A 16,525-nucleotide genomic window follows, 5' to 3' on the forward strand; every position below is an offset into this window, starting at 1 on the left:
ACTTTTCCTTAGGATAATTAGCCTCCAACACCGCCTCTCGCTGTGCAGCTAATATCCTTTCAATCAAATTGTTCTTGACCTCAATGCTCTTGGCATTGATTCGAATAGGTTTTACCCTTTCTTTCCTGCTCAAGGCATCAGCGACTACATTCGCTTTGCCGGGATGGTACCTGGTCTCACAATCATAATCATTCAATGTTTCCATCCAACGGCGTTGTCTCATGTTCAACTCTTTCTGGTTGAACAGGTGTTGAAGACTTTTGTGATCAGAATAAATCACAAATTTAATACCATAGAGGTAATGCCTCCACAATTTCAGTGCAAATACAACGGCACCCAACTCCAAATCATGGGTGGTGTAATTCTTTTCGTGCACCTTTAATTGTCGTGAAGCGTAGGCAATAACCTTGCCCTTCTGCATAAGCACACACCCCATGCCCGTGTGTGATGCATCGCAGTAAACTATGAATTCTTCTGTACCCTCAGGTAAGGTCAACACAGGTGCGTTGCTCAGCTTTTGCTTCAGGATTTCGAAGGATTCTTGCTGCTTTGGGCCCCAAATGAACTTTTCTTTCTTCTTGGTTAGGGAAGTCAAGGGCGCAGCAATCCTCGAAAAATTCTCAATAAACCTCCTGTAGTATCCTGCTAACCCCAGGAAACTACGAATTTCGGTAGGCGTCCTTGGCTCTTGCCAGTTCATGACTGCCTCTACCTTAGCGGGATCCACCTGGATACCACGCTCACTTACAACGTGACCCAAAAACTGAAACTCTCGTAGCCAAAATTCGCATTTAGAGAATTTGGCGTAGAGTTTCTCACGTTGTAGCAACTCGAGAATACAACGGAGGTGTTTCTCGTGGTCAGCTTGGTTCTTGGAATATATAAGGATGTCGTCGATGAAGACGATGACAAATTTGTCCAAGTACGGCTTGCAGACGCGATTCATGAGATCCATGAATGCAGCCGGTGCATTTGTGAGCCCAAAAGGCATCACTAGGAACTCGTAATGACCGTAGCGAGTCCTAAATGTTGTCTTGTGCACGTCTTCATCTCTAACCTTTAGCTGATGATAGCCGGACCTTAAGTCAATCTTCGAAAAGTAGCTCGCTCCTTGCAGCTGATCGAACAGATCGTCGATCCTTGGCAAAGGATATCTATTCTTTATGGTAACTTTGTTCAGCTCACGGTAATCGATGCACAACCGCATCGATCCGTCCTTCTTCTTTACAAATAGGACAGGTGCTCCCTAGGGAGACGAACTAGGTCTGATAAAACCTTTTGCCAACAGTTCATCCAACTGGGTCCTTAGTTCCTTCATTTCAGTAGGAGCTAGCCTGTAAGGTGCTCTAGCTATAGGAGCTGCTCCTGGTATGATATCTATTCTGAATTCCACTTGTCTATCTGGTGGTAAACCAGGTAGTTCTTCTGGGAAGACCTCGGGATATTCAGAAATGACAGGAAGATCCTCTATCTTCGGCTTGGGTTCTTCAATTATCACCTGAGCCATGTAAATGACACAGCCTCTGTTCAAACATCTAGAAGCTTTGAGCATAGATACGTCCTTGGGTAATCCATACTGCGTGTCTCCTCGAATGGTGAGCGATTCACCACCCGGAGTCTTTAGCACGATAAGCCTTTTGTTGCAAACGATTTTATCCTAATTACGGGATAACCAGTCCATGCCTAGAACAATGTCGAAACCCGCTAGTTTGAAAGGAAGTAGAGATAGAGGAAAAGAATGGTTCTTAATGGACATTTCACATCCCTCTAGAACAGTGGAGACGGTTTCTATCGTGCCGTCTGCTAACTCTACCTCGTATTTTACGTCTAGGGTCTTGATAGGCATATTCAATAGTTCGCAAAAATTTTGGTCTACAAAGGACTTATCAGCGCCTGAATCGAAAAGTACTCTTGCAAATATATTATTTACGAGAAAAGTACCTGTAAGTACGTTGTCGTTCAGCACGGCCTCCTTTGCATCCATACGGAAGACTCTCGCATTTGTCTTCTTGTTCTCTTCTGGTTTCCTGGCATTCTTAGGGCAGTTACTCTTGATATGCCCTTTTTCATTGCAACCATAGCATGTTGCATCCTTGATCTTTTTACAGTCCACTGTCTTATGGTCCTTGGACTTGCATAGTCCACAGGCAAAAGACTTTGGCTGGGACTGTGAATTTGATCCAAACCTACATTTTCCAGAATGGGGTTTCTTGCAGATTTTGCAATTGGGTCTTTCACCAGTTCGCCCATCTTTCTTCATCTCCGACCCTCTTTTGCCATCACCGTTTCCACGGTGTTTCTTTCCTGACCTTCGTGAGGTATCATCCTCACGTTTCCTCTTCTCTGCCTCCTTGCTCCTTAGGGTCCTCAGACGGACAACATCTAAAGTGAGAGACAAGGAGAGGTCAGTTACTGACCTGAAGGTCATCGGCCGAGAGGCCTTCACACTCGCCTTTATAGCAGGCTCCAGGCCCCCAATGAAACGGGCGATTCGTCTGGACTCTGGTGTCACAAGGTACGGGACCAGGCGAGACATCGTATTGAAGCTCGTCAAATAGGCCTGGCAGTCCAGGTTTGTCATCACCAGTGACACAAAGTCAGACTCGATCTTCTCTACCTCATGCTGAGGACAGTAGTTTTCCTTAATGAGAGCAATAAATTCCTCCCATGTCATCTTGTATAGAGCAGACTTACCGGATGCCTGTACCAACGCTCTCCACCATGCTAGGGCCTCGCCCTTAAATGATTGTGACACAAATTTCACCACATCCTTCTCCGCACACCCACTGATGTCCACAATAGTGTCCATCTCATCCAGCCAGGTGATACAATCCACAGCACCCTTCTCCCCTGTGAATTCCCGGGGCTTACAAGACACGAAGTACTTGTAGGTGCAACCCTTGGCACCGGACGCATCAGTGTATTCTCGTTCACGACGAATACTATTCTCAGCGGACGAGTGATTATCGTCATCTTTCTTGGGTTTGGAGAGTGGTTTGGATTGTGACTTTGGTTTGGAGGGTGGTTTTGATACGGTTCTGCCTTGGGACTCAGTATATTGACGATCCAGAGCTGCCTGAACAGCGTTGTCAATCAGAGCCTTTAACTGTGCGCCTGTCAAATGCACTGGTGCATTGTCGTAGTCATCTTCATTTGTATGGCTATTCTCTCCATTGGGATCCGCCATTGTAACTTGAATCTGTGACAGAAGATAACAAAATTTTATTCAGGAGATTATTATATAATTGTCTTTTATGGCAATTTGTCAACCATGGTAACAGAGACCATATTTGGTTAACTTATTACTCATTTAATCTTAGGATTTGAATATATCCTATTTTAGCTATATCAATAATATTGGCGGCATAAAGCCTAATCACGAGGATGTTTTATAATATTAGCCGAGATTCCAGAGAATCAAAGGCATAGAGATTTGAACCGTAGTTCTTTTATCTCTTCCTGACAGGGAGTCATAGACCACCGCTGTCCTTTGTCGTTATAAGACAATTATTACGGCCCATAGGCACTACACCTCTAATGGATGTTTTAATAAGATTGGCCCGTAGGCACTATATCTCTAATGGATGTTTTAATAATTTGATCACCTTTATTGATGATCTTTGCCCATGACTTATAGATCATTTAGTTGGGCCTTTGTAATCCCTTAAAGGATTATTGTATAAGAATGATGTGTGTGATTTTAACGAATCACATCTGCCCTGAATGTCAACATGCTTGCAGAGGTTAACAGGGAATCTGAATCTTTTAATTCGGTCTTACCATCTTGGCCGGATCTTAAAAGACACCAGGCTAGGTTTCACTCGTAAGATTCTTTATTTAGGCAGATCAATTTAAAAGGAATGGTTTTGATTTATTTCATACATATTAAAACAAAACTCATAACATACATTCCAAAATCTCAAATACAATCACACATTGCCCTAAATGGGTCCTTCAAATAGTACATACCTCCATAGAGGTTTAAAATAAGTGACAAGTCCACGCAGGGACTAACATAAAATAAGTGTCCATGCAAGGACTAAAAGATAAGTCCACGTAGGGACTGAAATACGATAAGTGTCCACGCAGGGACTTATTCAAAGTAGAAATTACATTAGTACAACTATTAAGGGCTAGTGATCACGTTTCTTCTTTTTGCCCTTTAGTAGGTTCGCCAAGCCTTTGAGAAATCCTCGGTGGCTCTTTTTCTCTTCCTCGAACTCTCTCTCCACTCGATCTAGTCGATGGAGTATATCTTCCTGTTCAGGAGGAGAGAAACGTGGTTGTGGCGCTTGTTGCGGAACTGGAGGTCTGGGAGGTATTGGATACCCATGAGCTGAGTAGTCCGGTGCTCCCATGTTCCCATGAGCTCCGTCAGGGTAGCGTGCATTATATCTAGCCGACACCACATATGGGTCGCACTCATAATTGTAGTTGTAATGTGCTTGCGACGGTTCGAACGGGTTGTAAGCCGTTGGACCCGTGTAAGCAGGTATGGGTTGGTCGTACCCAAATGGTGGCGAATTTGGTGCAGCTGGGGCGGAGTTCGCCTCCTGTATAGGACTTGAAGGTCCTTCTTCTTGTAGTGGCGGATAGTGGCTACTACTAGAGTGTCGAGGGGTGCTGAAGTGGATACCCCCTCCTCCTCGTGTGGACATACGAGCATTTGTCCTCCTACGCCTTGGCGGATCAGGCATTACTGGTTGTGCTGGTGGCGGAGGTGGTGGCGTAACTGCCACAAAGCGTGAATCCTCAGAGGAATCTTGCGGATGTCGCGGTTGTTGTGATGTCTGTTGAGGTGGTGTGTAGAGCTTGGAAACTATCTGGTCCCTGATAGGGTGTGCCATGGAAGGATGACCCATCAGAGACTTCTATCGGATGCGTGGGCGTACCACGAGTAGGTTCTGTCGGATCAGTATCTTCGTCCATATGATCCTCGGAGAAGTAATCTTGTGGCCCTAATGGAACAAAGCCTGAAGGTTCCTGTATGTAATCAGCTGGATTAAACTGACCTATGAAGTATGGAGTAGGGTCGTCATAATTTCGGTGCGATACCGAACGTTGTAGAGGTATGAAGGAAGGTTGTGGGTTGTTGGGATCATTCTCTGAATTTGGCCCGAATGAGTGCCGGTATGATGGCGTCGAGCTGTGCGAGGTGGAATGCCTCGCAGGTTCGTAAAGGTCTCTTCGCCTCTGTGGTTCTTCACTCCTTGTAGTCGAAGGAGCTCGCGTACCAGAAGGTCCGGCTTCGTGATCGTGATGAGTAACGATCTCTCCTCTGCCTCTTGTTCCCCTTCCTCTTCCTCGGAATATCACTGGCGGCATGTTTCCTGCTTTATAAAACTTTAAATACCAATAAAAGAAAAAGACAAAATTGGAATAACAATTCGAATTTGTCCTAAGTTCTTGTCTAGACTCAAGTATGTGCAATTGTGTCACTGAGACTAAACACGTTAGGATAGTGTTTAATTCACTCAATGTTGGCTCTGATACCAACCTGTCACACCCCGATTTCCACGTGTATCACCGGTGGGCCCGGTGGGGGATTACCGTGACGTAGTTGGCAACAATATAGTCAAACCACACAATTATATGAATGCACAGCGGAAGCATAAAGATAAATATAATTCAACCTTTTGAATGTAATATCAAGTGTATTACAGAAGTCGAATTGTATCCACAGGGGATCAAAATAATAATAAAGTATTGTTCAGTCAGATACAGCATCAAGCTTGCGAGACTTATCACGATGCTAGGAAGCTACTACCAGCCAATTTCGTGTAGTACCTGCACTTAATCTTTTTGGGAAAATACGTCAGTTTACACTGGTAAATACGTTCAACTGACACATTTGAAAATGTTTATTAAAGATTGATTTGAATGCACGAGGCACAAACTCTTTTATAACTTGGGAAAATTATTAAAATCTTGTGAACGTATTACATGTCCTTTTATGCGTTCAGTAGCCCGGATCCTGTCCGGGTTAAAGATTAATAGACACACCACGTTGCGTAAAACCGTAGTATAAAAACCAACGGCTACGTCTTTTAAATAATAATGTCGACATAATATACTGGGTGTACGCCTACACCGGGATGTCGAGGTTGTGGCCATTTCGTAAAATGATGCCTAGGATATCCGGGACAACGGTCATTAACCCCCCAAAGGCTTTTAAGAAACAAAACTGTTTAAATGAGCCGATCATATTATTCAATTAACCACCTAAGCGATGGAAGATATGATGCTCAATCAAGCGGTAAATATTATACCGTATCCCAAGCCCGTATAGGGGAAAATAAGTTAAAGTATTTACCTTTGCAAGTATATTCCTTAATTTGATTAAATCACCGATAGCTTTTACTGGGGCTCCTATTCTGGAACGAAGGTTTTAATTAACCTATTAGAATCCTAACGAGTCTTTATATTGGCCGTAGCCTAGACCGGTTGGTTCCGATATGTGAATACGGTTTAATCGCGCGAAAAGGTGAAAACCGAGAACGGAGTGTGATTCTGACCCAACAAGTTCGGAGACTTGTTTTATATAGGTTGGAGGTTCACACTCTGGATTTTGGGGTCCAAATAATATAATTTGACCCGTATCGGCTATTTTATGAAAACTAGTTCCATAAGCCGAACCGTGCGCGCAATAGGCGAAACGGTTAACCATGAGAGTCTTACGTTTATTTCCTAAGTCAACATGCCTTAAAGAGGTTGTGGTATCAGTAGGATGCCTTCCGTGATGCCCGTAACGAGTTTAAGTTAATATTACGCCCCGTAGGGGTTTTTCGGTCATTTTAAAGACTTTTAAAGAGCTTTTCGAGTTCTACAGGAAATCTGAGTTTCCCGAACAGTTTATAAAGTTCAAAATACTTTATTTATTATTTAAAATCAGTAGCAACTGGAATCGGGTCAAAAGACCTTGTAGAACTCATGTTTTGGCCGAAAAGGGCATATTCGGTATTTACCGAACCGTAGCCATAACCGCAGGTTATGAGCAAGGTAAAAATTATTAAAAATCTTTAAAATTCCAGAAATATTATTTTACAACAGTGGGTAAAAGTTTTGGTGACGAAATCTTGGTTTAGATATGCATTATGCTAATTGCGCCGTTTATTACAAAAGTTTACTTTAATTGCGCTTTTTAGCATAACTCTCATTCTAGACCTCGGATTGACGTGAAACTTTAAGGACATGCTTATAATTTAGTAAGCAAGGTTATGGTCCGTTCACGTGTCCGAAATACTCGTTTTATTTTTAAAAGGCCGTTACGGTCAACTTTTAGGCGATTAACGGAAATGCGTAAAAGACTCGGACAAATCATGAACCGGTCACAGAGGGTTAAACCATCATGTAACCTGGTCCTAAGAGAGTCCTAAGGCATATCTATACCTCACTAAAACGGGTCAGAACTGAAGTCAAAGCAAAAGTCAAACTTTTGCGACATTCGGCTCCTGAACCGGTTCAATATAGCAAATGGTCGATTCAAGCGAGCGCAAACAAGTTTATATACTTAATATCATGTTTTATGAGTGTCTAAACAGGTTCCATAGCATATACATTACAGATTATGCACAATTCGCAAAAATAACTTCCTGTTGACTTTTTAAGCATTCGTTTGACTCGACATTTGAGCTAGTTAGAGTGGCGATCAGAGGGAACCCTTTTAGAGGTTTATTACCCACATAAATACCAACTCATAACTACTTTTGATCCGTCATAAGCCTGAGCCATTACGGATTTATTTTGAAGTCAAACCGTATTTACGATGGTTTGGTTTTTAGCTATTTACTAAGTATAAATCAAACTACAAAAGATGTAAACGACTTACAGAAGCTTAGGCTTGCTTAGAGAACAAAGAAGAATGCTTGAGAGCCTTTGGAATGACCAGATGAGTGTGTTTGAGTTGTGATGAAGTTATGAACACAATGGGTCTATTTATAGTCAAAGACAAGGTCCAAGATCATCACACATCACTCTACAACTGATCATGGATGAATGGCATGTGTCCTAGAGGGTTATGGGTCGAGTAGGGGGCGTCCATACCTCTGAAGAACCCATCATTCATTGCCTTGCCACTTACAACAGCCAACAGCCAAAAATCTGTCGCTGGGCGTCGCTTACGGACCGTATGGCTTCGGCCTTGCGGTCCGTAAGCCACAGGCGGATCATCAGCAATCATTCCCCTTGCTTACGGTCCGTAAGGCATACCTTTTACGGTCGGTAAGGGGTTAAAAATAAATCTTTTTAAATCTTTTTGTGATGATTAGAAAATCTTGGTAATTAATTACCTGACCTTTCGGGTTTGAAGGGGTGACTTTGCGTATTGGTCCTCGGTTAATTACAGTTAAAGACCTCGCGCTATTTACCCGTATCGTTAAGCCCCCGGTTAATTTATTTATTATCCGGAAAGCCTTAAATTTTATTATTGACGCTTTTAACCCTTCTCGTACGAATCTGATCATAACTTTCTCGTTTTAAAATGGAACTTCGCGGAATTTATACAGTATATTTCGAGTGAGCGTATAATACTGTTACAAGCCTTGGGAACGTTAAAGGGTCACTCAGAGGTATAATTAAACATGTTGACACAGTTAACCCCTGTGGTTTGTAATCTCTCACTTTCTTCCGCGTTTCTCTTCCGTACGATCTATGATTTATTTGTTTGAAGGTACAAGCATTATTTAGGGTTACTATACAGTATATTTACCCTTGATTGATATTTATAACCCTCGAATTTATATACTTTCAAGGTTTGTCAATATTAGTCCTTTATTTAATATCAATGCCACGTGTAATCAAATGACACGTGTTAACACATTATTGGACACAAAAATTCGAGGTGTTACACTAAGCGGGGAGTGGGGAGCGGTGGGTGTTCACCGATGAGAGATGCCATTTTTTTGACCCTTTTTTATATTCAAACGGCTATATAGCCGTTATATATTAAAAAAAAAATTCTCCTAAACCCTATAAATACTAACCCACTTCAATCTTTTTATTTTTCAAACCCAAAACAACTCTCACTACATTATTCTCCTAAACCCTTCAACTCATCTAATTTTTTTACCCAATCTTAAAAAAAATGGATTCCAAGTTCCCGTTTTTTCCTCTCCTGCCCGACTTTCCCGACGATGAAGATTCATCGTCAAGCGATAGTAGTTTAATGTTCTTCCAAAATCTCATCCAACAAGCGTAGCTACTAGACAAGGCATCGTCTAGTAAAAAAAAAGTTGTCCGTCGAGATCGTGTGGGAGGCCACGAAACACTCATGGCCGATTATTTTGTCGATAATTCAAAATTTAATGCCAATATTTTTCGTCAGAGGTTCCGTATGTCCAAGTCTTTGTTCCTAAAAGTTGTTAGTGACGTGGAAGCGAATAACGAGTGGTTTCAAGAGGGCTTGGACGGGAGAATGAAGAAAAGTTTCACGCCGTTGTAAAAGGTTACTTCTGCGATTAAACAACTTGCAACCGGTAACCCACCAGACGAAAACGACGAGTATTTAAATATGGCTGAAAGGACCTCTCGTGAGTGCCTTGATTATTTCTGCGAGACGGTCTGTAGAATGTATGCTGGTGAATTCTTACGTAGACCAACGGGCCACGACGTTGCGCTATTGTATCAGCCTCATGAGATCATCCAGTCGAACCCGTCTTCGATGATACTGCTTTTAGCGAGCTCATTTACGAAGAAACGCATTGGAGACTAAAACACGATCTCGTTGAGCATCTTGGACGTTTAGATCTACCTCACCTTGAAGCGAATTCCGACGATGAGTAGTTTGTTTTTTTATTTTTCTAGTTTGAATGTAATTTTTATTTTTAATTTAATGAAATGTATTTTCTTAATTTTTATTAATATTTGTTTAATTTATAATACATGCATAATTACAACAAATAAAAAAAAAAAAAAACAAGTCCCCCAAGAGAGGAGTGCCGCCATCAAATTGAGGGTGTGGGGGGAGTTAAGTGGGGAGTTGACGTGGCGCGTGCTGATTGGCTGTGGGTAAGAGAGGTCACTCCCCACTTAGAGGAGTGTCGTTATTACTAAAAATTCACTAAGACTAGAGGGTATGGAGAGCCCCATCCTTAAGATGATGGGCCGTCACATCACCGCCACGTATGAAAGGCTTGAGGGTGATGGAGCTAGGGGGTGGGGGATGAACCTCTTTATATATATATATGTATGTATAGATATATGTGAGAGAAAGAGAGATGAGAAAGGGGCGGCGACTTCGGCTGTGGGCGGACGGTTTGGACGGAGGGAGGGACGGCGACGGAGCTGGGGGTGGTATTTTTGTAGCGGCGGCGGGAGGACGGGCCAGGGACGAGCCCCATACTGGTTAGTCTAATCCAAAAGAAAAAAAAAACAACATTCCTTATAAGTTATAACATAAAAACATATCATTAGCACTAAACCATTGCCCCTTTCAATAACTAACGACAGGTGTCTTATTACTTGTTGTGGCCCCAACCTAACCCAACCCCCCTCTTCAAAAACCAACATTTTCTTCCCTCAAACACACACACACCCCACCACCATATTCACACCATGGAACCACCATGCACCGACGACCTCGCCGACGACCTCCAAAGCATCAGCTTCAACTCCACCACCACAACCGCCACCGATATCAACCGCAGCACCAGTTCCAGCTCTGAAACCACCTGGACAACCGCCACCCACACCTCCATTCCTGAACCCATTACTAACTTATCATATTCGGATATCCGTTTCATTAACCGGCTCGGCGCCGGTGATATTGGTTCGGTGTACCTGTCCGAGATTAAGCGGTCTTCTCCTTCAACATCTCCGGTGGTTTTTGCTGCTAAGGTTATGGATAAGAGAGAGCTCGCTAGCCGGAACAAACAAGGTAGAGAGAAGACAGAAAAGGAGATTCTACAGATGTTGGATCACCCGTTTCTACCGACGCTTTACGCGTCCGTAGAGTCGCCCAAATGGTCGTGTTTATTGACGGAGTTTTGTCCCGGTGGTGATCTTCATGTTCTCCGGCAACGGCAGCCGGGTAAACGCTTCCCGGAATCGACCGTGAGGTTCGTGTTTTATAACTCTTCGGTTTTATTTTGTTTCAGTGGCAGAACCATAACTTTTTAATACGATGGTTGTCATGAGATTTTTTATGCTGGTTATAATTAGGGTTCAAATCATCTTTTTATTAAAAGACTCGGTTTTTATATTTAAGAATCTAACAAATTCTAGTAACTGAGGTTAACATTTCGCTAACGGGTCCTTTTGACCTCTCGTGGTTCCGCCCTATGTTACATACATTTAACTTGCTGATATGGGCAAAGCTGTTAAGAGGCGGGAGGGGACGACCGATCATCCGAACTTTTCGCTCAGTAGTGGAGAGTATATAGTTTTTGTATAGAAATTTTGGGTATATACGTTTTCAACCCCCGGTTTTATAGAAATTTTTAGGTTCAGTGACTTCCGCCTCCCTGGTCGGAAATCTCAAGTTTCGCCACTACTTATTACTGATTTAGTAGTATGGTGTTTACCCTTTATAAAAGTGGTGTATATTTACAATAAAATTTACATATTTATAAATGTAGAATTAAGTAGTATGGTGTTTACTTTTTATAAAAGTGGTGTGTATTTACTTACGTTTTATAAAAGTGGTGTGTATGTACATATTTATAAATGTAGAATTAAGTAGTATGGTGTTCACGTTTTATAAAAGTGGTGTGTATCCAAATATTTATAAATGTAAGTTACATCTAACTTAGTGGTTTAGTAATATGATGTTTACCTTTAATAAAAGTGGTGTGTATTCAAATATTTAAAAATGTAAAATTAACTAGTAAGTATGGTGTTTACTTTTTATAAAAGTGGGTGTATTTAAATATTTATAAAAGTAAAATTAAGTAGTATTTAGGTTTTAAAAAAATGTTGTTAAAACGTTTTTAACGGATTAACGATCCTGTGTTTCGCACCATATTGTCTGATTTACACTTTGATCAAAATCAACGGCCAGTAGTTTTATTTTATTTTATTTTTTTACACGATACACATGCTCGAGTGGTAGAGTCCACGTGAGTTCGTGTGCATATAAAAATAGTCAAACTTTTACAAGTGGTGATTGTTGCCACGTGGGTTAGGATTTAAAAACATATTTTTGTATTCTTGTTAAATAAATCAATGTTTATTACCAAAGTAAAGTGACTTTTGAGTTTTGGATAGTATTTTTTTTTTTGTATTGTTTAAATTAGAAAAAAGAAATGTATGAGTTTGTTACGTGACAATACATTTTATTTTAATATAGAAGAAATCATATCCTTTTCGTTAACCAATAAAATTTAATTTAATTTAATTATAAATCTAGACAGGTGAAGTGGGTAGGTTTATTCAAATTCGTTTAAATACAAAAATTATTGTTTGTTGTCTCTACAACTACTAACATTTAAAATTTTCCATGTTTTGCTGATTGGCCTCTATGATCACGACAAATTAATTGCTCTTCGTGAGTAGATCCAACATTATGACTTATAGATAGATAGGGGTCACCAAATTTTGTTTAGTGTAGACAGATTCAATGCATCAATTTCACTTTAGTCTAAATAGCTTCCGGTCACTAAATCGCTCCTCATGGTTTGTTTATGGGTTTGACCAATTCAATGCATCAATTTCAAATTATGTTTTATTTCACAACTTAGGGCATGTATGGCCAAGCTTTTTGAAAACAACTTATTGACTTATTGACTTTTTGGAAAAGTCGTATCGATTGAGTTTTTGGAAAAGTCACTTTTCCCCTCACATACAACCTCATTGCCAAACATCATTTTGAAGCTTATGACTTTTCAAAAAGCCAATAAGTCAATAAGTTGTTTCAAAAAACTTAGCCAAACATGCCCTTAATCGAGATAGGTATTTTATGGCTTTATAGTCTAGTGGTATCTTGGGGGTGGAATAAAGCTTTGGGACCAATAGGTTCGGGGTTCGATTCTCACAAAGGGGTTTTCTCATATTTATTTGGTTTCCTTCTGAATTGGTATATAGACATTATGCCTAGTAGAATCCTTTAGTGATCCAAATTTGTCGTTCAAAGAAAATGTCCAAATATAAAAGATAAACCAGAAATGAGAATCAACTTTTATAGGTTAAATGTAATTATTTTATATACATATTTTTATTTTTGGTTATAAATTTGTAACTTTATGATAATTATATGCAAAATAAACAAATTAAATTTTCGGATTGACGTATCGTGTTTGTGTCAACTAACAAAAACTCATATTGTGTTTAGGTTTTTTTTTATATGTTTGACACGATTTTATTGTCCTTTTTTCTAGTTGATGTCCCGATATTGTAATTTGTGTCTTGTTTGACTTCATGTTAAACTCCTCTATTCATGTTGGGTTTGACCTACTCAAAACATTTCACACCCCAACTTTATATTATTAGTTTTTCAACTTCTAAACGTACATTATAACATCAATTTAAAACCCATTTACTTTTCTATATTCCCGTTTTTAAAGGAATTAACCATTACATAGCATGTTATAATTAACGTGTCAATTATGTTATATAGAATGAACATATTATTCTTAAATCAAACTTTGTATTTATTTTACAATTGTAATCACATGATTCAACAAAACTGTTACAGGTTTTACGCATCAGAAGTGGTAGTCGCCCTGGAGTACCTCCACATGCTAGACATCATCTACCGTGATCTCAAACCCGAAAACGTTCTAGTCCGATCCGACGGTCACATCATGCTAACCGATTTCGACCTCTCCTTAAAATCCAACATCACCGCGGCCACACCCGCTCAAATCTTCACCGACGACAACCCACCACTGCGGCCCAACCATTACCCGTTCGACCCACCAAAATTAGCATCATCATCATCATGCATAATCCCCAACTGCATTGTCCCATCAGTCTCATGTTTCAACCCGAAACGCAAAAAGAAGAAGAAATCCGGGTCCCACCACGGCCCACAGTTTGTTGCGGAGCCCGTGGACGTACGCTCAATGTCGTTTGTGGGGACACACGAGTATCTAGCACCCGAGATTGTGTCGGGTGATGGGCATGGTAATGCGGTGGATTGGTGGACATTGGGGATTTTTATTTTTGAGTTGTTTTATGGTGTGACACCCTTTAGGGGGGTGGATAATGAGCTCACTTTGGCTAATGTTGTGGCTCGGGCGCTAGAGTTTCCGAAAGAGCCCGTGGTTCCTGCGGCTGCGAAGGATTTGATATCTCAGTTGTTGGTGAAGGATCCAGTGAGGCGGTTGGGGTCAACGATGGGAGCATCCGCGATAAAACAACATTCGTTTTTCGATGGGGTGAATTGGGCTTTGTTGAGATGTATGACACCGCCGTTTGTGCCACCGCCGTTTAACATCCGGGATGTTGTGTCGGATGATGTTTGTTTTGATGATACTCCGGTGGAGTACTATTAGGGGGGATACTGGTGTGGGATTATATTTGGCTGAGTACTTAAAAAGAATGTCTAACTCATTTTCACCTTTTTAATGTTTTTGGTCACATATATTTATTTTTGTATCATAAGTAATGTTTTGAGAGGTGAAAGATAAACTCATGAATAAAAGGAATATCTAGTCAAATGTTCTTACTTCTTACATCGAATTCAATCATCTTTTTTTTTTTTTTTAAGTAAACTTCATTAAAAACGGCCGGCCTAGCAAAAACAGAACCGCACCAAACAACTACAACATATACTCGAATTCAATCATCTATCACCCCTTCGCCAGCCCATTTACTAGGAACAACGGATGATTGTGGGGTCCACTTCAATTTGAACATTGAAAACCAAAAGAAAAATAGGGAGCGCCATTAAGGTGCATCGCTTATGTGGCGTTGATGTGGCGTAATGGGCTCCGTTGCATACTGCTGACTGGTATAAAGAATAAACTTTGTAATGGGGTTTGAATTGTATTGAGAAAATTTTTTATTAGGGTTACATAAGAAGGGTGTTTATATAGAAGACCATATTACATATTTAGCCTCTATACTATGACATACACCCAACCTAACGGGCGTGAGGGGTTGATTATATTTCACATATATACATAAAACATACATCTATGTGGTTTTGATGACACATTGCTTCGAAGAAATTTGGCAAGGGAAATTATAAAGGGGAGTTAAGAAAAAGAACCACACAGTGGTTCATGCCTGCTCTGGCTAGTGTAGCGCTGCTTCAATCCGGTCCATGCCATTTTTGGTCAGTTCAAGGCCTTTTTTGCGCCTGAAGGTGTTTGAGGCGCTTAACTTCAACCTCAAATCGTCTCGTCTAAGGGGTTTAACGTGTGCCTTGTACGCTTTTGACAACAATGAAATTGCTTATATTTATGGTGTATTAAACCATTTATATCTCCCAATAGCTAAAGTTTTGGTCCTATTTGGAATAATATTGTCGATTTGCATCCAAGTCTTATTGGAGATAATGAAGAACCGAAACAAAGAAGGCTTATCCATATTTTTAAATTTTAAGTTATCGGATGTTTAGCTTAGCTTATCCTTTTATGATTTGTTTTCCTTTAAATATGGATCTCCTGTAATCGTTCATTATTATGAAATAAAAACACATCAGAATCAAACTAAAACCCTCTGATTATCAATTTCTATATGGTATCAGAGCGGGTTAATCACCATTAAGATCATCAAGAATTTCGACAGCATGGCTGGAGACAAAGACGATTCAGCCAACAAGGATTTGATCGATGTAAATTCGCCTTATTATTTACATCCTTCGGATTATCCAAAACAGCTTCAAGTCAACGACAATCTCAATGATGGCAACTTCAAGGATTGGTTCCAAGAGATGTCAAACTTCTTATTCGCAAAAAACAAAATCGGTTTTGTTGATGGAACCATTGGCAAACCTGATAAGGAGAATCCAAAATACATGCAGTGGATGCGGTGCGACGCGATGATAAAAGGATGGCTTACCACGGCCATGGAGAAGGAAATCAGAGGGAGTGTTAAGTATGCTAACACCGCCAAAGAAATCTGGGATGACCTTCAAGAAAGGTTTGGAAAGGAAAGCGCCCCAAGGACCTACGAGATAAAACAAGCAATCACGGCCACACGACAAGATGGTGCGTCTGTCTCAGCATATTACACGAGGTTACGGGGTCTGTGGGACGAAATCGACTCAGTCCTCCCGAGCCCTCGCTGTGAATGTGCTGGATGTAAATGCGACATCGGAAAAAAGTTGGTGGTTTTAAAGGATAAGGAACGACTCTACGAGTTTCTTATGGGGTTGGATTCGGATTTCTCGGTGATGAGAACGCAGATCTTAGCCATGAGTCCCACCCCGTCACTGGGAACAGCCTATCACCTTGTCGCAGAAGATGAACAGCAGAGAACCATAGCAGCCGGCAAGAAGAATACGGTGGGTGGCGAGGCAGCCGCGTTCCAGACGGCCCAATCCACAAACAGAAGTGGGCCGGCCCAGAAGAAAAGCACATGGCAGAGAGTTGATAAACCAGGATCGAATGAAAAACCCGCCCACTGTACTTTTTGCGGCAAA

General features: G+C 40.9%; 1 protein-coding gene across 1 annotated transcript; it reads left to right on the forward strand.

Moving 5' to 3' along the window:
• The first annotated feature begins 10,474 nt into the window (after positions 1-10,474).
• LOC110868553 (serine/threonine-protein kinase D6PKL2) lies at positions 10,475-14,602 on the forward strand. Its single transcript, XM_022117746.2, has 2 exons — positions 10,475-11,054; positions 13,628-14,602. Exons 1-2 carry the CDS (start codon positions 10,552-10,554, stop codon positions 14,427-14,429), a joined length of 1,305 nt encoding a protein of 434 aa, XP_021973438.1. The 5' UTR covers positions 10,475-10,551; the 3' UTR covers positions 14,430-14,602.
• Positions 14,603-16,525: the final 1,923 nt, after the last annotated feature.

Source organism: Helianthus annuus, chromosome 7 (assembly GCF_002127325.2).
Source record: "Helianthus annuus cultivar XRQ/B chromosome 7, HanXRQr2.0-SUNRISE, whole genome shotgun sequence".
NCBI classification, from domain to species: Eukaryota; Viridiplantae; Streptophyta; class Magnoliopsida; order Asterales; family Asteraceae; genus Helianthus; species Helianthus annuus.

Coding starts and splice junctions, on each gene's coding strand:
- LOC110868553 (XM_022117746.2), top strand. CDS start 10,552: ATGGAACCACCATGCACCGACGACCTCGCCGACGACCTCCAAAGCATC. Junction 11,055..13,627: donor TTCCCGGAATCGACCGTGAG/GTTCGTGTTTTA, acceptor AAACTGTTACAG/GTTTTACGCATCAGAAGTGG.